The following is a 23,119-nucleotide window of genomic DNA, read 5'->3' as shown; positions in this document are numbered from 1 at the left end:
ATGAAATGGGTTTCCATAGTCAAGCAGCCGCACACAAGCCTAAGATCATCATGCGCAATGCCAAGCGTCGGCTGGAGTGGTGTAAAGCTCGCCGGCATTGGACTCTGGAGCAGTGGAAACGCATTCTCTGGATTGATGAAACACGCTTCACCATCTGGAAGAACGACTTCACCATCTGGCAGTCCAATGGACGAATCTGGGTTTGGAGGATGCCACGAGAACGCTACCTGCCGAATGCATAGCGCCAACTGTAAAGTTTGGTGGAGAATAATGGTTTGGAGCTGTTTTTCATGATTTGGGCTAGGCCCTTAGTTCCAGTGTAGGGAAATGGTAATGCTACATCATACAAGAACATTCTAGAAGATTCTGTGTGTCCAAGTTTGTGGCAACAGTTTGGGGAAGGCCCTTTCCTGTCTCAGCATGACAATGCCCCCGTGCACAAAGTGAGGTCCATACACAAATGGTTTGTTGAGATCGGTGTGGAAGAACTTGACTGGCCTGCACAGAACCCTGACCTAAACCCCATCGTACACCTTTGAGATGAATTGGAATGACCGACTGCAAGCCAGGCCTAATCACTTAACAACAGTGCCAAGACAGTGCAAGACCCACAGCAATGTTCCAACATCTAGTGGAAAGCCTTACTAGAAGAGTGCAGGATGTTATAGCAGCAAAGGGGAGACCATATAAATGTCCATGATTTTGGAATGAGATGTTCAACGAGAAGGAGTCCACATACTTTTGGCCATGTAGTGTTTGGCAGCTAAAGAATGGTTCCCAGATATCCCCTGCGTAAAACTCAAGCCACACTGCTATGATTTCTCTCCTTTGTGGACACTCCTATGTCTGGTAAGGTTAGTCAGGAAGGAGAAGCTCTTGTGACATAGTTTGCACTTGAAGGGCCTCTCCTTGGTGTGAACTGTCTGGTGCTTCTTCACATAGTTTGCCTCAGTAAAGCGCTTCCCACATGTGGGGCAGGCGTATGGCTTGTCTGCGTCTGTCCTAATGCTCAGCCTCCCACGTTGTGACCCGATGACACCAGAGGAGGTAGAAGCAGGAGCCACCGCCCCCAGATGGTTAGTCTTTGAGCCTCCTTGACCTCTAGTCATTGTTTGGGTGTTGTTGGGATTGTGTGCTGTGTTATAAGCAAGGTACATCTCGTGGGGAACGCCCATCCTGACCCTGTCTGTGTTGGTGGGGTAACCATGAGGTAACTGAGGAAGGCTAGACCCAGGTCCAGGCTTTCTATGAACCCAGTCACTAGGCATTAGACGAGACCCTGAAGAAGACAGACTTCCTGAAAGACTACCACCAGGAGGGTCGCCCACCACCCTCTTTGAAGGCTGAAGCCCAGGGTGACCTGCTCTGTTCATCATGGACACTGTGGTGTTTGTATCATAAGAACAGGAGGGTCTATCTCTATCAGCCCCAGGCACTGCTACATCCCTGCACTGAGACTGTGAAGAGAAGGGTCTGGTCTGCAGACTAGATTCCTGACTGGAGCCTCTGTCTCTCTGATGACCACCAGGACTGAGGTTGTTCAGTCCACCTGTCCACTGGTTGTGTTCTGTGTAGTGGTGGTGGTGGAGTCTCTGTCCCTCACGGTTGGGTCCTGGTTCCGACTCGGGAAGGAAGAGTGACGGCTCTTGATCCACTGTCCTGATTCGAGGCCAAGGTTTGTGACCTGCCGCCTCAGAGGTCCAGTCTCTTCCGCCAGCAATACCTGATATCAGCAGGTCTTCATGGACTGCAGACTGTGAACACAAATTGTACAGAAGATAATATAAAGGTTTATATAAGAAACAATTTGCTGTACACACAGAAACATGACATGATATTATAAAATATCATGTTTAGCAACGGAGGCCAGAACAAATGGATGCTTTTCGCCGGCAGCTTTCATCATTGGCACCCGCAGAACTTTTGTCACTACGAAAATTTGAACTGAGTACACCCATTTCTCTTTCTATGATAAAACATTAACCACAGTCAATAGAACAAGCTCCCCAAGGAGCGAAAAGATGCAGAAACTATTTACAGACAACGCCGATTTGGAAACAACTCCGGTTGAAACCAATGTACTACAGTCCTTGAAAAAAGAAAGGATCAATGCTATAAGTTGTGCATGAATGGACAGTGTTTACTCCAACACATTGGTGCAGCTGGCTTCAAGGGTTAAGCGAGCAGTGTGTCAAGAAGCAGTGCGGCTTGGCAGGGTTGTGTTTCAGAGGACGCATGGCTCTCGACCTTCGCCTCTCCCGAGTCCGTAGGGGAGTTGCAGCGATGGGACAAGACTAACGACCAATTGGATATCACAAAATTGTGGAGAAAAAACAGTAAAAATCCCACAAAATAATTTGTGCACAAATATCAGTGACCTTCCGGCCAGTATGGCATTAAGCCAGCTCCAAATAAAATACCTTATCAAAGACAACCTACAGCTCAAAGGTAATGTCAAAACACTCACAACTATTGTTAATTCATTATCAAGCGACAATAACATACTGAAATAAACATTATTTCTCTAGAGTCTAAGACTGGGGGGTTATTATTGTTCTAAGATGGTCACCATGGATTAGTAAGCTATTTGATTTTGAATTCGTAGGTCTAAAAAAATATATACAATACCAATCAAAATTTGGACACCTACTCTTTCAAGGGTTTTTATTTATTTTTGCTATTTTCTACATTGTAGAAAAATAGTGAAGACATCAAAACTATGAAATAACACACATGGAATCATGTAGTAACCAAAAAAGTGTTAAACAAATCAAAATATATTTTAGATTCTTCAAAGTAGCAACCCTTTCCCGGGATGACGGCTTTGCACACTCTTGGCATTCTCTCAACCAGCATCACCTGGAATGCTTTTCCAACCACCTTGAAGGAGTTACCACATATGCCGAGCACTTGTTGGCTGCTTTTCCTTCACTCTGACATCCAACTCATCCCAAACCATCTCAATTGGGTTGAGGTCAGGTGATTGTGTAGGCTAGGTCATCTGATGCAGCACTCATCACTCTCCTTCTTGGTCAAATAGCCCTTACACAGCCTGGAAATCCTGTTGAAAAACAAATGATAGTCCCACTAAGCGCAACCAGATGGGATTGTGTATAATGCAGAATGATGTGGTAGCCTTGCTGGTTAAGTCTGATTGAATTCTAAATAAATCACAGACAGTGTCACCAGCAAAGCACCATCACACCACCACCTCCATGCTTCACGGTGGGAACCACACATGCGGAGATCATCTGTTCACCAACTAATTCAAAATAAGTTTTGAATTTTGGCCCATTCCTCCTGACAGAGCTAGTGTAACTGAGTCAGGTTTGTAGGCCTCCTTTTGTATAGGATTGAGGTCAGGGCTTTGTGATGGCCACTCCAATACCTTGTCCTTAAGCCATTTTGCCACTTTGGAAGTTTGGAAGTATGCTTGGGGTCATTGTCCATTTGGAAGACCCATTTACGACCAAGCTTTAACTTCCTGACTGATGTCTTGAGATGTTGCTTTAATATATCCACATAATTTTCCTCCCTCATGCTGCCATATATTTTGTGAAGTGCACCAGTCCCTCCTGCAGCAAAGCACCCCACAACATGATGCTGTCACCCCTGTGCTTCACGGTTGGGATGGTGTTCTTCGGCTTGCAAGCCTCCCCCTTTTTCCTCCAAACACAACGATGGTCATTATGGCCAAACAGTTCTATATTTGTTTCATCAGACCAGAGGACATTTCTCCAAAAAGTACGATCTTTGTCCCCAAGTGAGGTTGCAAACCGTAGTCTGGATTTTTTAAGGCAGTTTTGGAGCAGTGGCTTGTTCCTGGTTGAGCGGCCTTTCAGGTTATGTCAATATAGGATTTGTTTCACTGTGGATATAGATACTTTTGTACCTGTTTCCTCCAGTATCTTCACAAGGTCCTTTGCTGCTGTTCTGGGATTGATTTGCACTTTTCGCACCAAAGTACGTTCATCTCTAGGAGACAGAACGCGTCTTCTTCCTGAGCGGTATGATGGCTGCATGGTCCCATGGAGTTTATACTTGTGTACTATTGTTTGTACAGATGAACGTGGTACGTTCAGGCGTTTGGAAATTGCTCCCAAGGACGAACCAGACTTGTGGAGGCCTATAAAGGTCTTGGCTGATTTATTTTGATTTTCCCATGATGTCAAGCAAAGAGGCACTGAGTTTGAAGGTAGGCCTTGAAATACATCCACAGGTAAACCTCCAATTGACTCAAATGATGTCAATTGGCCTATCAGAAGCTTCTAAAGTCATGACATCATTTTTTGGAATTTTCCAAGCTGTTTAAAGGCACAGTCAACTTAGTGTATGTAAACTTCTGACCCACTGGAATTGTGATACAGTGAATTATAAGTGATATAATCTGCCTGTAAACAATTGTTGGAAAAATTACTTGTCATGCACAAAGTAGATGTCCTAACCGACTTGCCAAAACTATAGTTTGTTAACAAGACATTTGTGGAGTGGTTGAAAACAAGTTTTAATGACTCCAACCTAAGTGTATGTAAACTTCCGACTTCAACTGTATATAGCACTTTTCATACAGAATTTCTTACTTTTAAAAAAAACAAGGGAGCTGGCAGTTCATGGGAGAGGGTCTTCCACAGCTAGATGATGATGATGCAGTTCAGTAAAGGTGTAGCTTGATTGGATGCAGCGTCGATGGTACAGCCAGGGAGGGAGACACATCAGTCAGACAGGCCCGAAGCTTTATCAGGCACATCTGTCTCTGCAGTTCACAGCTCCCCTTCCTCCTCTGTAGGTAGGCTGGAACATCCACCACCGAATGTGTAGCACCCATCTGGGTGATGCATCGGCAGCAGTAAGTGCCTGGAGGCCACAACACCTGGGCAGTAATCAGCAACAGTCTCCTACTAGACGAGCCTCTGTCATCCCCTCACACCACAATCCAAATCTTTCTATGTCGTACTTGTTTGTTTTGCAGTTAATTATGTTGATTTTGGATGTGGTTGAGTGGTTGAAAAACACGTTTTAATGACTCCAACCTAAGTGTATGTAAACTTCCGACTTCAACTGTAGGTGTGTCCAAACTTTTGACTGGTACTGTATATAATTTGATCAATTACTGACTTTGGCCTTTAGTACCAAATCCAATAAAAACTTATTGAATAACACATTCATAAATAGAAAAAAGACAGTTAAAAAATAAATCACAAGGAATAATGTTTTGGAGTGTCTGTCCTATATCTAGGAGATAAAAGAAAGCTCAGGAAATATTTGTGCTTTTCTTTTACAGATATTTAACCCCTTTTTGGGGGTAGGTACAAAATGACCTCCATACTTCATTCATTTTTTTTAAAGCCAGTACCGGTTACATTCACATGAGTCCCGTGACACTTGTGGGGGTCGTTGAGCAAAATGGAGAACACCATCATGTTCGCGATAGTCTCATCTTTCCATGTTAGTCTGTAGGCCAAACCACTCAGACGTGCCACAGCCATTATCGTGAGAAGACCGATTTTCAGGATGTCTGACAAACACCAATGGAGCTTGGCCACCTTCCACCGCAGATGGATTGAGACGCAGCCAATGCCAAAAAAACAGATATCTAGCTTAAACTGAAAGATTTTGATGGGATTTTCAAAATTGTTACTTATGTTACGCACCGGTGGACTCTAGGTGGATTTATTAGACTTACAGTCCCATTCGATGAGAGAGAACCTGGTTTTCACAGGTATTTCTGAGAATAATGATGGAAAATACATTATACAAACAAAACTACATATCCTAGCAGATGAGGTATCAAAAATCGCCACATCATGGCCAAATTCGGTTATTAGGCCTACAAAGAAAAGGTACCGGTTAAATCCAAGGGTAGACAATTACAAAGTACAAACTTTGGGCTTACTGACCAGTTTCCTAAAGAAAGAAATAACAGGTGGAAAATAATCTACCCGATGCTTAAATATAGTCAATGATGCACACTGGTTGATGGAATGGTTTCTAAAATTCTAATAGTTTGCATAATTTCAGTTTGTGACAAAACATGAAATCAGTGCAGAGCATCATTATACCATCGAAACCAATGTGAAATATATTTTCAATAACCAAAAATATTATATTTTCAGCTGTTTGAAGCTGGTGCACAAAATCGAAAGTAAAAGACGCAAAAACAAAACTTAAGAACGGGAAGCATAGAAATTCACACAGAACATATCTACTGCTTCTTAGACTTGCTTTTAATGAGAATGACAGATCTGTAAACGCACAATTCTATGTGAATTTGGTTGGGTCGCCCAAAATGTTACATATTGCAGCTTTAAAGAAATAGACTAGGCTTGGTGCTTATATTGTTGTTGACAAGCTCTATATTAACTGCAAGCTATACCGAGATGAAAAAGTTACAACTTGGCTTTCTATGTGAATTTGGTCGGGTCACCCAAAAAGTGACATATTGCAGTTTAACAGAAATACAAAAAGCATCATGTGAGGGATTGATCGCTGACGATGAACTACTAAAGGCAATTAACTCATTCCAAACTGGTAAATCTCCTGGCTTTGACGGTATACCAATTGAGGTGTAAGAGTTTATTTTAATTTTTTACAGAAAACAAAGAACCTTTGTTCACCTGCTTAAATGTTTCATTTGAACAGGGGGAATGATCAACGACCCAAAGAGATTGACTGATTACATTACTATTGAAGCAGGAAGCAAATGGCCATTATATAAGCTCTGTGCACCTCAAACTGAAGACCCCTCACTTTATGCTGTGACACCCATATTCTATCAAAATGTTTAGCACTTAGAATGACAAAAGTAATAAGCAAAATGACTGAAAGTGAGCAATCTGGCTTTATTTAGGGTCACTACATAGGTGACAGTATTTTTCTGGGAACTATTGAACATTGTGAAATAGAAGAAAAGGCAAGTGCATATTTTCAAGCATGGTGATGGGCTGCATCATGTTATGAGTATTCTTGTCATCGGCAAGGACTAAGGAGTTTTTGACATGATGGAATCTCATTTATATAGATGCCTTCAGTATTTTAACTTTGGCAAGTCATTTATTCAATCGTTTAAAGTCTTATATCAGAAACTGGTGAGTAAAATAGTGAATATTGGGTATTTATTTATTTAGAGGGGTTCGACAAAGGGATTCAGTTTCACCTTATTTATTCTTATTAGCTATCGAGATGCTGGCCATCCCAATCAGGAACAATTCCAATATATACTAAACAAAAATATAAACACAACATGTAAAGCGTTGGTCCCATGTTTCATGAGCTGAAATAAAAGATCAGAGATGTTCCATACACAAGAAAAACATATTTCTCTCTAGTGAATATTTCTCCTTTACCAAGATAATCTATCCACCTGACAGGTATGGCATATCAAGAAGCTGATGAAACAGCATGCCCGTTACACAGGTGCACCTTGTGCTGGGGGCAATAAAAGACCACTCTAAAATGTGCAATTTTGTCACACAATACTACCTCAAGTTTTGAAGGAGTGTGCAATTGGCATGCTGTCATCAGGAATGTCCACCATAGCTGTTGCCAGAGAATCTAATGTTAATTTCTCTGCCATAAGCCACCTCCAATGTCATTTTAGAGAATTTGGCAGTACGTCCAAGCAGCCTCACAACTGCAGACCACGTGTAACGACACCAGCCTAGGATCTCCACATATGGCTTCTTTGTCCTAAGGGATTGTCATGCGTACCAATGAAGTGGAGCAATGGCCCAGTGGACATGCTTGGCATCCACATTCCAAAAGAAAGAAGGATCTTGTAAAGGAGAACTTAGATTTGAAACTAGCCAAGATTGACAAAATACTATTGCTGTGGAAAGGTAAAGCTTTGTCTTTTATATGGCAGAGTAACCTTGAAAAACACCTTCCTTGCCTCTCAGTTGATCTACAGTGCTTCAGAAAGTATTCACACCCCTTTACTTGTTCTACATTTTGTTGTGTTACAGCCTGAATTTTGTGTCACTGGACTACATACATTACCCTATAATGTCAAAATGGAATAATCTTTTTAGAAATGTTTACAAATGAATTAAAAGCTAAAATGTCTTTAGTCAATAAGTATTCAACCCCTTTGATATGACCAGCCTAAATAAGTTCAGGGGTAAAAATGTGCTTAACAAGTCACATAATGCATTGCATGGGTTCTCTCGGTGTGCAATAAGTGTGTTTAGAATGACACATATTTTATAATGACTACCTCATCACTGTACCCCACACATACAATTATATGTAAGGTCCCTCAGTTGAGCAGTGAATTTCAAACAAACACTGATTCAACCACAAAGACCAGGGAGGTTTTCCAATGCCTCGCAAAGAAGGGCACCTATTGGTAGATGGGTAAAAATGTAAACAAGCAGACATTGAATATCCCTTTGGACATGGTGAAGTTATTAATTAAACTTTGGACGGTGTATCAATACACCCAGTCACTACAAAGACACAGGCATCTTTCCTAACTCAGTTGCCGGAGAGGAAGGAAACCGCTCCATGAGGCCAATCATGGCCAATTTCACCATGAGGCCAATGGTGACTTTAAAACAGTTCAAGTTTAATGGCTGTGGTAGGAGAAAACTGAGGATGGATCAACAAAATTTTAGTTACTCCACAATACTAACATAAATTACATAATTAAAATAATGAAGCCTGTACAGAATAAATATATTCCAAAACATGCAGCCTGTTTGCAATAAGGCACTAAAGTAAAACTGCAAAAAATATGGCAAAGAAATTAACTTTATATACTGAATACAAAGTGTTATGTTTCAGTTAAGTCCAACACAACACATCACTGAATACCAGTCTTCATATTTTCAAGCATGGTGATGGGCTGCATCATGTTATGAGTATTCTTGTCATCGGCAAGGACTAAGGAGTTTTTTTTTAGGATAAACAGAAACAGAATAGAGGCCAGGCAAAATCCTAGAGGAAAACCTGCTTCAGTCTGCATTCCAACAGACACTGGGAGATAAATTCAGCTTTCAGCAGGACAATAATCTCAAACACAAGGCCAAATACACACTGGAGTTGCTTACCAAGACATTTAATGTTCCTGAGTGGCCTCGTTACAGTTTTGACTTAAATCAGCTTGAAAATCTATGGCAAGACTTGAAAATGGCTGTCTATCTATGATCAACAGCCAACTTGACAGAGCTTGAAGAATGTTTTTAATAATAATGTGCAAATATTGTATAATCCAGGTGTGTAAAACTCTTAAAGACTTATCCAGAGAGACTCACAGCTGTAATCGGTGCCAAAGGTGATTCTAACATGTATTGATTTACTTATGTAAATTAGATATTTAATTTTCAATAAATGTGCTAAAAAATATTTCAAAAAACACTTTGAATTAAGTCAAGGGGTATGAATACTTTCTGAAGGCACTGTATACCCATTCTTCAAATAATCAATTCAATATTTATTGCATACTGACAGCAGGAATGTCCCCAGGAAAATTCAGAGCCAGATCATATGGTTTAATTTAAATACACTGATACATAAAATACAAATTGGGAATGTGTTTCTGAAAAAGAGGATCTTATAATAAAACAAATATCATTGATAGTAATGGGAATTTTACACTGTGCACAATTGTATGGGAACATATTTACTATCAGGTACTGGCAGCAATTCAAACAGAATGGAAGAAAAAGTTAAGGGAAAGAAAATAGAAACTGTTTGTAGGTCTCATATTAAATCTCACAGATGGTTAACTGGAGATAAAGACAAGTACCATTTTCATTTGGGAAAACAACAAATGAGTTGCCTTCCCACACAAATTCAACTCTTACTGGGAAAAGCATGTATAGAACAACAGACTCCACAATCTGAATGTTTCAGTTGAAGATAGTGTAAATATTTCTGGCTACTAACAAGATGTTACACATATTGGACATAGAAGAATCCTCTTTCTACTGTTTTTGTCGTGTGGAAGTGCTGGATTTGTTACATATTTTCTGGTATTGCTCCATAGTTATCTTTTGGGCAAAGGTACAAGAGTGGTTACTCCCTGTTTTATATGATTTTGTTATTTTTCCAGAAACAGTTATATTGAGTGCAGGGACAGATACAAAACAATATACAATCTATTGATTCTGCTGGGGAAGGTTTCATTTTTAAAACTCAGAAAATAAATGTTAGTCTTGGACTCTTTCAACCTAACTGTGAAACACTATTATACATTAGATTGCAAAAGAAAGTGTGAGGTCTCCAGATTTTACTGATAAGTGAGACCAAATAACACATCAAGGATGGGCCTGATTTCATATACAAAAGAAAGGTGCTCCTGATTGCCAGTCATATGACGATTCTATTTGTTTCATTTTTATTTATTTTTTGTATTTGTGGTTGTTTGTATGTTTGCATGTGATTCCTGTTTATGTCCTTTTCTAGTTTAAGATAATTGCTTCTTTTCTTTTGTGTGTCTACAACACCGAGGTAGTGGACTGAAGAGGGTGGGGTGGTCTGGCGGGTAGTCTGTGGGACCATGAAACTTTAGCTCCCACTTCCCTATTGTGGGATGGCTATTTGTAACATCTGTCAAAAAAATACAAGGAAAGAAAACCCGCCAAAATAATAATTATGTCTCCTTATATTTGTAAACTCAGCAAAAAAAGAAACATTCCTTTTTTCAGGATCCTGTCTTTCAAAGATAATTCGTAAAAATCCAAATAACTTCATAGATCTTCATTGTAAAGGGTTTAAACACTGTTTCCCGTGTTGTTGGCCTGGGGGTAGGTTTATGACAGTCATAAATACCTCTTCCCCCCTTTTTCTTCTCTCTACCCTACTGATGTTACATTTGCAAAACCCTTGGGTAACAGAGATTCTGGGAACATCTGAAGGTGGGGGGAAATGAACTATATTCTGGTAATCCGACCAATTGAACATATGCGGTGGTACTTAATGAATATGATGTCAGTTCGGTTGTCATCTGGGACATTCTCATCAATGATAAGATAAACTCTACAGTGGAAAGTCTACACATCAGAGTTATCGGATTCACATGGAATTGTTGTTCAATTTAAATGTTTGAATATTAAATTATTTGTGATGGGATGAAATGTGATTTAACTTCTAAAATGTGAGATTTGGGCTCAATCAGTGGCCTGCCCCTGTGAAGGGACATGGGCTATAAAACTTTTGAAACACGCCCTCCTCTCCTTTCCTATATAAGCCCTTGATGACGATATAACCTTCTGTTCTGAGGACGACGGTTCGATGTCAGAATGGTTCAGATAATAACTACAGAACGAAGCCAACATCAGCGTGAGCTTTGGTTGCGAATGGTATGAACTTTGAACTCTTATTCACTACAGCAGTGATACCTCCTAGCCGTTGAGTTAGCAACAGCCGCTGCAAACGAGGGTTAGGAAGGAACAGACAGAGTATCCCGTCTACCACACACCGACGTTACTACAACGTATTCAATTTACCAGCAGAGACATTCTTCAAGGGACAAAGGACTTGGTTGGACAACACTGCCTTCCATCTACCACCAACCTACCGAAGCGCAGCTCAGAGTAAATATTTATTGCAGTTTCCTTTTCCAAATGGGCGGTAATTTAGAATGCATAAGATACTTTATTTACGATAGCACAGCCTCGCCCTTTGTTCCTCAGTCTTCCCGCTCTTTCACTTTCACCCAGCCCCTTTTCTTTTGTGTAACAAGCTGTCATATCTGTTCCGCCCGCTAGGGACGTTTTCCTTTATGACGTAATTTGTAATCAAGTTATGATTTAATTATGTGTATGTGTAATTCTGTATATTTAGTAAATAAATAATTAAACCCAATTTTGTATTGCTGATTCAACTTGTTAGCCATGGTTCGTGCAAATAACTAAGAATTTACAACTTTCAGATGAGACTGAATTAAGATGACGATTAATATTGGCTGCTATTGATGTAAAATATCACTAGGTCTTTAAGACTTTATTCGGAAGATAACAGCTCTATAAATATTATTTTGTGGTGCACGACTCTCTAGTTAATTACATTTACATGATAAGCTCAATCAGGTAATATTAATTAAGGAGAAATTATTTTATAGAATAGCATGTCATATCACTTAATCCGGCATAGCCAAAGACACGACAGAACCATAAACAATTAATGAACATGCACCTGTGGAACGGTCGTTAAGACACTAACTGCTTACACGGTAGGCAATTAAGGTCAAAGTTATGAAAACTTAGGACACTAAAGAGGCCTTTCTACTGACTCTGAAAAACACCAAAAGAAAGATGCCCAGGGTCCCTGCTCATCTGCGTGAACGTGCCTTAGGCATGCTGCAAGGAGACATGAGAAGAGCAGATGTGGCCAGGGCAATAAATTGCAATGTCCGTACTGTGTGACTCCTAAGACAGCGCTACGGACGGACAGCTGATCGTCCTCGCAGTGGCAGACCACGTGTAACAACACCTGCACAGGTACAGGATGGCAACAACAACTGCCTGAGTTACACCAGGAACTCACGATCCCTCCATCAGTGCTCAGACTGTTCGCAATAGGCTGAGAGAGGCTGGACTGAGACATATATCGTCAAAGGAATTTGCGTTACACCAAGGCCTGTACTCTGGAGCGGGATCGATTTGGAGGTGGAGGGTCCGTCATGGTCTGGGGCGATGTGTCACAGCCTCATCGGACTGAGCTTGTTGTTATTGCAGGCAATCTCAATGCTGTGCGTTACAGGGAAGACCTCCTCCCTCATGTGGTAACCTTCCTGCAGTCTCATCCTGACATGACCCTCCAGCATGACAATGCCACCAGCCATACTGCTCGTTCTTTGCGTGATTTCCTGCAAGACAGGAATGTCAGTGTTCTGCCATGGCCAGCGAAGAGCCCGGATCTCAATCCCATTGAGCACCTCTGGGACCTGTTGGATCAGAGGGTGAGGGAGAGGGCCATTCCCCCCAGAAATGTAGAGGAACTTGCAGGTTCCTTGGTGGAAGAGTGGGGTAACATCTCAGCAAGAACTGGCAAATCTGGTCCAGTCCATGAGGAGGAGATGCACGGTTACTTTTGATTTTGACACCCCCCTTTGTTCAGGGACACATTATTCCATTTCTGTTAGTCATATGTCTGTGGAACTTGTTCAGTTTATGTCTCAGTTGTTGAATCTTGTTATGTTCATACAAATATTTAAGTTTGCTGAAAATAAACGCAGTTGACAGTGAGAGGACGTTTCTTTTTTGGCTCAGTTTATAACAAATCGTTTAGTTCCTCTAAATGTGGGGAGGTGGGTAAAATAATAAATAAAGTCTAGCCCATCTCTAACACTGTGTTTTCAAGTACCTAACAATATGGAGCCAATGTCCATATGTGTTGATTAAAAAATGAAGTATAATATTTTGGTTAGACTGAGAAAGGAAACTCAGTCCCTAAAATAATACAAAAATAACCAAGTAGGTCAGCACAGTCAATATTGTATTTCATTTCAACAAAATGGTCATACACTAACATAACTTTGTAGTACAGTACTTTTATTGCACAAAACGATACGTGACAAGTATAATACTATGGTAACACTTTACATTTTCTGTAAATCTGGTACACTCCCTTTGATAAATTCCTTTGAGAATACTCTGGAAAAGGTTCAACATTACATTACACACATTTTCACTACTTTACACCAGTGAAGAATTTTTACAGACACCTTCACACCAACCATCACCATATCCTTTAATCTGCCTTATCATACTCATTCTTTCCTGGTTCACTTCATTCAGTTCCTTACTACATCCAAAACCAAGAGAATGAATTACAAACTAACTAGTACTCCATTACATGTCAACACTACACATTATACATGGGCCGTATGCATTTTCTGCTGGTGTATCCTGAGGTAGCTCCTCTCTGAGAACCTCTTCCCACAGTGCGTACAGGCAAACGGCCTCTCTCCCGTGTGGACCTTCAGGTGCATCTTCAGCTGGTGCTGGTGGGAGAACCGCTTCTCACACTGGGGGCAGCTGTAGGGTTTCTCCCCTGTGTGGACCCTCTGGTGTCTCTTTAGGTGACCAGCCTGGGCGAAGCGCATGTGACAATGGGTACAGCTGTAGGGTTTCTCCCCTGTGTGCATCCTCTGGTGGATCTCCACCTGTTTCGGGAAACTGAAGGCTTTCCCACAGAAAGAACATGGGAAGCGCTTCTCTTTTCCACCGGATCTACAGATAGCGTTACTACTACTGTCATTTGTCATCGGGCTTATATAGCCATTTAGTGTTGAGGCACCAGCATTGTCTGAAGTCTGGTTTAACATAAGGTGAGTGTGAGGAGGACGAAGGCCAGGGAGTGCCTGTGTTGTCGCAGGGTCCATGTTCCAGTTGATAGATCCTATAGAAGGCAGGCTGAAGGCAGCACCTGTTAGGTGGTTAACCAGAGGTGTCATCAGTGTCTCTGAATCACAACTATAGGAGCAGGACGGAGCATCGCTAGCTGAGTCTGTGTCTGTTGTTCTCTCCCCCCGCATACAGACACCTCCCCGTCCCCGCAGACCAAATCTACACCTTGCCCTGGTCTCAGCCAGTCTGTTGTCATGGAGACTAAGTTTGGTTGTTTTGTGTTCGACTGTCTGTTTCTGGTTAACAGTGTTGTTCCCCAGCCCAGAGTTGAGGACGCTGTCCCATCCACTGACCTCCACTATGTCACCTCTGGTCCTGGTCTTCTCAGTGATGTCTCCTGGGCCCTTGTTTGCACTCGTCTGGTTCTGGGAATCCAAGATGGCCGCCCAGTCTCCCCTGTTAGCCTCCAGCCAACCATCTGCAAGAAGAGGTAAGAAAATAGACTTATTAAAAAAATATATACATTCACTTACCAGGTCAGGTTTATACATTATAATTTGTGTTTATGTATGTAAACATAAGTTGTATTGATTTCATTTTTTGAATGAAGAAAAAATAGCCAGTTGCATCACTATTTCCATTGAAGATCTATTACTGTATGTAGGCTATATGTACACTGAGTATACAAAACATGCTCTTTCCATGACATTGAGATGACAGACTCAAAGGGAGGAGACAGGTTAAAGTATGATATTTAAGCCTTGAGACAATTGAGACATGTCTTGTTTATGTGTGTGCCATTTAGATGTTGAATGGGCAAGACAAAAGATTTAAGTGGTTTTGAACGGGTTTGGTAGTAGGTGCCAGGCATAGGGCTGTTGCGGGGACTGTATTACCGCCACACTAGCGGTCACGAGTCAGGAAGGCAGTCAAATTCCATGTGACCGTATAGTCACAGTAATTAGGCTTCTCCAAGCTCTGATGCTGCTGCTGGTCATTAGCAGCCTACCAAACTTGCTGCCTAGTACTCAGCATTCTATTGTCCCTCTAATCAACAATATATTGTCCCTCTTCATGAGAGCCCATGAGCTCATGTTGCGCAACATTTCAATAGGCTATGCAATTGCGCAAGAAAACAGAGTGATGGCCTCCTAAAAAGAGGAGGATCCCATCAGCTTCATATAGGCTAGGCCTACTATATTTATTTCTCAACTTCCCTAATATTAAGCACATTGCTTATCTTTACAACAGGAGTATAGCCTACCTGGCTGAGATGAAAATTAACCACTGGGAAAAAACGTCCTGTATTCGCTATTTAAGTGCATAGATGACATGTATTTTTCCCCGCTGCCCGTTTCGATACAGGTGCATGATAATGGTCGATTCTAAATCAAAACAAATTTCACACATATTATTTAGAGACAAGATTAAATCAAGAATAGCCTATCACTTGTGAATTATAAACTCAGCAAAAAAAGAAACGTCCCTTTTTCAGGACCCTGCCTTTCAAAGACAATTCTTAAAAATCCAAATAACTTCAGAGATCTTCATTGTAAAGGGTTTAAACACTGTTTCCCACGCTTGTTCAATGAACCATAAACAATTCATGAACGGTTGTCAAGACACTAACAGCTTACAGACGGTAGGCAAGTAAGGTCACAGTTATGAAAACTTAGGACACTAAGGAGGCCTTTCTACTGACTCTGAAAACACCAAACAACAACTGCCCAAGTTACACCAGGAATGCACAATCCCTCCATCAGTGCTCAGACTGTCCACAATAGGCAGGTCCTCACCAGTCATCACCGGCAGCAACGTAGCCTATGGGCACAAACCCACCATCGCTGGACCAGAAAGGACTGGCAAAAAGTGAGGTTTTGTCTTACTAGGGGTGATGGTCCGATTCACGTTTGTCGTCAAAGGAATGAGCATTACACCGAGGCCTGTACTCTGGAGCGGGATCGATTTGGAGGTGAAGGGTCCGTCATGGTCTGGGGCGTTGTGTCACAGCCTCATCGGACTGAGCTTGTTGTCATTGCAGGCAATCTCAACGCTGTGCGTTACAGGGAAGACATCCTTCTCCCTCATGTGGTACCCTTCCTGCAGGCTCATCCTGACATGACCCTCCAGCATGACAATGCCATCAGCCATACTGCTCGTTCTGTGCGTGATTTCCTGCAAGACAGGAATGTCAGTGTTCTGCCATGGCCAGCGAAGAGCTCGGATCTCAATCCCATTGAGCACGTCTGGGACCTGTTGGATCGGAGGGTGAGGGCTAGGACCATTTCCCCCAGAAATGTTCGGAAACTTGCAGGTGCCTTGGTGGAAGAGTTGGTTAACATCTAACAGCAAGATCTGGCAAATCAGATGCAGTCCATGAGGAGATGCACTGTAGTACTTAATGCAGCTGGTGGCCACACCAGATACTGATGGTTACTTTTGATTTTGACCCCCCCTTTGTTCAGGGACACATTATTCCATTTCTGTTAGTCACATGTCTGTGGAACTTGTTCAGTTTATGTCTCAGTTGTTGAATCTTATGTTCATACAAATATTTACATGTTCAGTTTGCTGAAAATAAACACAGTTGACAGTGAGAGGGCGTTTTTTTCTTTGCTGAGTTTATATTATCACTTGTGTATGATGCCCAGCATAAGAAACAATGCCTTTTTTTGGGGCGACTTTTTCTAATCATAGTCGCACACCTCATATAGCTTAGCCCATGGGCCTATATGTTTTATTAAGGTGTTTATCACAAATAAAATGTCCAAATAAATTCTTAATATTAAGCACATTAATCCACTTGACAAGGGGTGTAGAGCCTAACAGGCAGCACGTGAGTTTCAAGTTTGGGGAAGATAATTTTCACCATAAAAATGCACCTTTATAATAAAAGCATTACATGCATAATTGCATTTGCGGTCATTTTTGATAATGGTGTTTTCCACTAATGGAACATTCGCGCTTATAGCCTACTACCATGAGCGCATTGTTGTGCTTATAATGTGAATAAATAGCCTAATAGTTTATCAACATTTTAAGCTAAACGTTATGATTTGTTGCGTCAGCCACATTGCATAAAACATTTTTTTTTATGCTAGTGGTTGTATTAATTTGGGATCTATCGCTTCCCACAACTGTCCCAGACTATGTTTGGAATATTTATTTCTCGCACAGAATAGAATAGGTCGACTTTTGTACTATGGAGGATAGTAGATTGACATAGGCTAGTGCTTTTGCTGTTCATTATGCCTACTCATTTTGTTGGCTGCCGAAAAGTAAATGTGGACAATATCTTCAATATGCACCTCGGAAATGGATAAGGATGCACGCAGTTGCATCCCCCAATGTGTCTGTCTTCACTTGTAGCCTGTGAGAAAGACCCGATCACGTGACAGAGCGAGCAGCACTCTGGGAGAAGGGCACAACTGCCACTGGCTGCAAAAGGCATGGATTGTTTTAGGGTGCATTACGGCCACACAAAGGGGATACCGCCGGGAAATTCTGGGCATTATCTAATGTTTGTCCAATTGTGAATGCGTGACTGATGTAGCGTGTACAGCGTGCGCAAAAAAAACAAAGCAGAGCTCATGCCTTTCAAGCAACTTTTTTCAAATCATCATTAGAGACTTCTCATGCAGCTGTACATTGTATTAAAAATCAAAACATATAGCCCAACATTTGTAGAACAACTAAAGGGGCATTAATAACTTTAAATTAAGCATATAGGAGTATCTATTTTTTTGTTAACCGCTCAACCCAGAATAGCCGCATGTGCGCACCCTCAAACCGTTTGGAGAAAATATCATTTTTTCAATTGTATTCTTCATACTATAAAATAATGCCACGGAATTCTAAGAAAACCTTGTCTGCTAAATGAACTAGTGTAGCCCACAGCCATTTGGTATAGCCAGATCAGGACGTAACATAAGGACAATTCAGAGTATGCTATTCTGTTCTTCTGAAATAGACTACATTTTCTTCATATCATGCTTCTTTAGAGCCGTCTAAAATAAATAATTAATTTATTGTGATGTGTAGGCTATATTAAATGGATTTATTAGACTTTTTAAAATGTAGATGTTCCAAAGGTCAACATCAGTGGCTTGTTGGCTATGTGTGGTAGCCAGGAGATGCTAAATGTGTTTGTTAATTAACGGTCAATAACTGTGAGACCGATAGCTATTTGCCACCGGCTGATGGCACTTAGCCAGGCACACTGGTTTATGTCAAGAACTGCAACGTTGCTAGGTATTTCACGCTCAACAGTTTCCCGTGTGTATCAAGACTAGTCCACCCAAAGGACATCCAGCCAACTTGACACAACCGTGGGAAGCATTGGAGTCAACATGGGCCAGCATCCCTATGGAACGCTTTTGATACCTAGTAGAGTCCATGCCCCGATGAATTGAGGCTGTTCTGAGTGGGGAGGGGAGGGTGCAACTCAATATTAGGAAGGTGTTCTTAATGTTTGGTACACTCAGTGTATTTCTCCCTTACCTTGCTCCCCCATCTTTAGTCTACTCAGCAGGTCAATGCTCTCTGGTTCATCTTCTATTGTCTCCTCTTTGACAATCAGCAGATCAGGCTTCCCATCCTCCATGTCTACTGACTGTAAGAGATACAGAGTGAGAGGATGTTGGATCAAGAAATCTGATATGAGCACCCTGCTATGGAGCATCTTCTGATTGGGCAATGAGGGATTGCTATGAGTACTATGCAAACCTGTTAGTTGATTCGATTACTTGACACTCTTTAATGGTTTGATACTTCAAAGGCATGGTCCCACAATTAATCAAGAAAGACCTGGCTCCGTATCCACAAAGAGTCTCAGAGTAGAAGTGCTGACCGAGAATCAGGTCCCCACCCGTCTACATAGCCTTATTCATTATGATCTAAAAGGCTAAACTGATCCTAGATCAGCACTCCTACTCTGAGAGGCTTTGTGGATACGGGCCCTAACCTAATACCATTTAGACAGTAGTTTACAGTGGGCTTACCTCAGTGAAATTGTGTGTGGTCTTGTGCTGCTCAGTGGGTTCAGGAGGAGGTGTAGTCTGGTTGTCCTCTATGACCACGGTCCCCTCTGGGTTCCCCAGACCCTCCTCACACCCCTCCTCCTTCACCAGCAACACCTCTGGACCCTCCTCCTCCTGGAAGAGAGAGGTGATACAGATTACACAGACATACACTCCCTCAGGTACATACACAAACAAGATAATAAACACACTTCACATGGAGGGGCCACACTTGCAAACATAAGCAAGCATTTAAAGTTAAACAGGTTCTCACGTACAAAATGCACAACAGCCAATTAAAATGTTTGTTTTACTTGTATGTGACAGAAAGCTAAATTGTAGCTGGTCCCATCAGGTAGCATGGCACACATTAGCCCTTTGTTAACCTCACTAGGTGGCAGCGATTACATCCCAGCACAACTTCTGCAGACAAGTCGTATACATAGTTGGACGTGTTCATGGAAGCGTCCTTAGCAACAAGGCTGTCACATGTATTTCATTGACTGGTCAAATTGCTCTTTGTGTAAAGTGCCTAGTCCGTGTAATTGTCGCAGATTGTGGCAAAGGGTTCAAATCTCACGAGTCGCCCCCCGCACACAAACACACTGCTATTGTCAAATAATCATGTTGCATAGGCTATATTACATGGACGTGTACACCTAAATGTAGACCAACGTTATATATGCATTTTCATAATCTCCTTTGTCACCTGTGCTATGAATTGTCTCAAGGCTTAAAAGTCCTTCTTTAACCTGTCTCCACCTCTTCATCTACACTGATTGAAGTGGATTTAACAAGTGATGTCAATAACAGATCATAGCTTTCACCTGGTCAGTCAATGTCATGGAAAGAGCAGATGTTCTTAATGTTTTGTATACTCAGTGTATATTAAAGGGAGTCTCAATGAAAGTCAGAATAAAAAGTCCCATTTTGTGTTTATTAAACATAAACATGGGTTAAATACCCCATATGAAAACCACACATAGACATGTCTAAACCAAAACTATATTCACTTTCTCATTACAGGAGTGTCTTGGGAAAAATGTTTATTGTTGAATGGAAGTAATGAAATAGCCATTTGTAAACATTACAGTACAAACACTATGTAAAATACTTTTCAAACTTATATATCACACAATGTTTGGATGCAATATTGTAACGAGGAATATTCAACACTGAAATCTGTGACTCTCGTTATTCCAAATGCATCTGTGGATCTTTTCTGCTGATGTTTTTAAAAATATTTTTTTTATTTATACAGGCTTTGATAAAAAGTCAGAAGATATCGAGTGGAATTGGTATGTTTCCATGTTACAGAGTGGAATGTTTTTTCTGCTGGTGTATCCTGAGGTAGCTCCTCTCTGAGAACCTCTTCCCACAGTGTGTACAGGCAAACGGCCTTTCTCCCGTGTGGACCTTCAAGTGCATCTTCAGTTGACCAGCCTGTGCGAAGCGCATGTGACACTGTGAACAGCTGTAAGGTTTCTCCCCTGTGTGGATCCTCTGGTGCCTCTTCAGGGTGTCCTGGCGAGAGAACCTCTTCTCACACTGGGTACAGCTGAAGGGTTTCTCCCCTGTGTGGACCCTCTGGTGCCTCTCCACCTTCTGGGAGCTGCTGAAGCCTTTGTTACAGAACATGCAGAGGAACCGTTTCTCTTTACTACTGCCTGATGTGGCTCCCCCTCCCTGAGCCTGGGCTCTAGCTCTGTCGTTTGAGTTCAATACCTGATCGAAAAGGACACAGCCGTGTGAATCGGAAGGTGCTACCAACGTGGACACTGGGTAGCGATCCTTGAACACGTGTAAAGGGGAGTGGGTGGTGACATTTAGATTTGTCTCCAAGCTTTCCCTGTAATCTAAGAAATCTCTGCCCTGTGAGTGTCCGTCTCCGAGGAGATGATCTGCATTCCATGTGGGAGGAACGTCGCCCTCCACTTTTACAGTCACCTCATCTGCTAATATAACCTCCTCTTTCTTATCTAGGCACCCTTCAGAGTATACACTACTACTGCGCCGGTTCCAGTCCCCTCTAGACAGATTAATCTGTGTCTCTAAACCCAAGGGCATGTTGCCAGGGTCCATCTCTGTATTGTAAGAACAAGACGGATCATCACCGGCAGTGTCTAACGCGTCACCATCACCATCCCCATGGGAATTAACCGTCCTCTGGCTCTGGTGAAATACTGGTAAATATTCGGAGCTGGGAGCAAGAGAACTGCCCAGTTTACTCAGACCCAGTCTCTCTGGGTCTGATCTATGGTTAGATCCTTGGTGTAAGAGCCTGTGTGTTACAGTTAAAGTCTTGGTGTCTGTCTCTGACTTGAGGACGGCGTTCTGTGTTCCACTGACCTCCGTGATGCTGCGTCGGCTCCTAGGTTGCGCTTGGTTGGTGGGGTCCTCCGTGGCTGCAGAGGGCGCTCCAGACTGAATGTCTCTGATGTTCCGTGGGTCCTCCTCTCCTTCAGACCTCTCCTGCTTGACCCCAGGACCTGCAGCCTCTGCATCTGCAGACTGACACAAGAAGATAACAATATCGTCTCACAAGCTTCCTTATGGCAGATAAAAATGTAAAAAAAGTTGTACCTTTATTTAACTGAGGATAAATGACGATGATACATGTAAGCAAGTGAATAGCTGAGGGGAGATTTTCTTTATTAAACAGGCCACATTTGATAACTGTAATTTTTATATAACACGATTACACTAACCTCTATCACCATAAAATTCTGCGATGTGGTTCCACTCCCCTCATCAACAGTGATTGGTTGGTCATCTCTCCATGTATTGTGTTCCGCTGGCTTCAGAAAGCTTCTGTGGCCTCCAGTGAGATGTCCTTCACCTGAGAGTGTGATTGGGGGAAAAGAGGTGGTTAGGTTAGCTACTGTCAATGCTATATTGTACACGTTTGACCCTGTCCACAATTGGTAAGGATGTAAGGTAACACTTCTCATAACTTCTTGATATACTATGTATTGATTATGTTCCATGCATCTTATTGTTTTCATTTAGTAAATAATGGAAAATGCAGTAAATCAAAAATCTGGTTATAATATGATAATGTCTCTGCACAAGCTAAGTAATCAGGGGATTTATTGTATACGACCCAAAAACGGACAATTCTAGATAACATCTGAACACATATACAGAGGGGAACGGGCGACAGGCACTGAACTATAAATGAACAGCGACAGGTCGCACAGCCTCTGCAAATTGTACCTCTTGAAATTCCTCTGTATCGGTCAAGGATCTTGACACTACTGGGACGACTGGCGAGGACGCGCTCTCGCATTGTCCTCTCTGCGCGCTCCCGTGCAACCTTCAGTTCCAGTAGTTTCCTCCGCAATGACCTGTTTTCTTTCTGGCTTTGATTTATTTCCAAACGAAACACTGCATAGTCGTCGTCTACGAGTTTACAGATCTCTGCCACGGCGGCATTCGCTAGCACCTCCATGATGGAGGCTATTTGAGTGTGAAAAACCATACAGTTAGCCATTTTTTGCTAACGTTAGCAGCTAGCTAGCTAGCGTTACCTAGATAACAGCTATCAACCAAGTCCTGTCTCCAACGTGAATTAAACACGATATTGGGTGTGATACGATGCAGTTAAATTAGTCATATTTTGAGTTAATGTCTGTTAATACACGTCTAAACAACAACAATAAAAACGATAACGTGGAAATTGTTTTTTCATAACTGTTCACTTCCGTTTACTTCTTCGTGTGAGTTTCCGGCAGACTAGACGTTGTTTTACGTATTTCCGCCTTTCACAGGGTTACCACAGCCACAAAGTCTAAATTGTCTATATCGTAA

The 23,119-nt window shown here is 41.8% G+C and overlaps 2 protein-coding genes across 4 annotated transcripts in view; both read right to left on the bottom strand.

Annotated features, from left to right (window-relative positions):
* LOC110534616 (oocyte zinc finger protein XlCOF7.1-like) overlaps positions 1-23,119 on the bottom strand; it is a 1,104,347-nt gene that overhangs the window by 776,061 nt on the left and 305,167 nt on the right. The gene's annotated exons all lie outside the window — the stretch shown is intronic.
* On the bottom strand, positions 486-23,063 carry LOC110534617. Its single transcript, XM_021619533.2, has 7 exons — positions 22,526-23,063; positions 22,018-22,148; positions 21,659-21,820; positions 19,292-19,444; positions 18,792-18,903; positions 14,645-14,769; positions 486-1,754 (listed from the first exon to the last, which is right to left on the bottom strand). The coding sequence occupies exons 1-7, from the start codon at positions 22,800-22,802 to the stop codon at positions 813-815; spliced, it is 1,902 nt and encodes a 633-aa protein (XP_021475208.2). The 5' UTR covers positions 22,803-23,063; the 3' UTR covers positions 486-812.

The sequence above is a fragment of the Oncorhynchus mykiss genome, chromosome 10, assembly GCF_013265735.2.
Source record: "Oncorhynchus mykiss isolate Arlee chromosome 10, USDA_OmykA_1.1, whole genome shotgun sequence".
Lineage (NCBI taxonomy): Eukaryota > Metazoa > Chordata > Actinopteri > Salmoniformes > Salmonidae > Oncorhynchus > Oncorhynchus mykiss.
Note: the sequence above shows the minus strand (reverse complement) of the source record. Positions and strands in the feature narration are given on the sequence as shown.

Excerpts from the sequence above, each read along its gene's own strand:
- LOC110534617 (XM_021619533.2), bottom strand. The coding sequence starts at position 22,802 with ATGGCTAACTGTATGGTTTTTCACACTCAAATAGCCTCCATCATGGAG. Across the intron at positions 18,904-19,291 it reads CCACACACAATTTCACTGAG|TCAGTAGACATGGAGGATGG; the intron begins GTAAGCCCACTG and ends TATCTCTTACAG. Across the intron at positions 14,770-18,791 it reads ACTAAAGATGGGGGAGCAAG|ATGGTTGGCTGGAGGCTAAC; the intron begins GTAAGGGAGAAA and ends CTCTTCTTGCAG.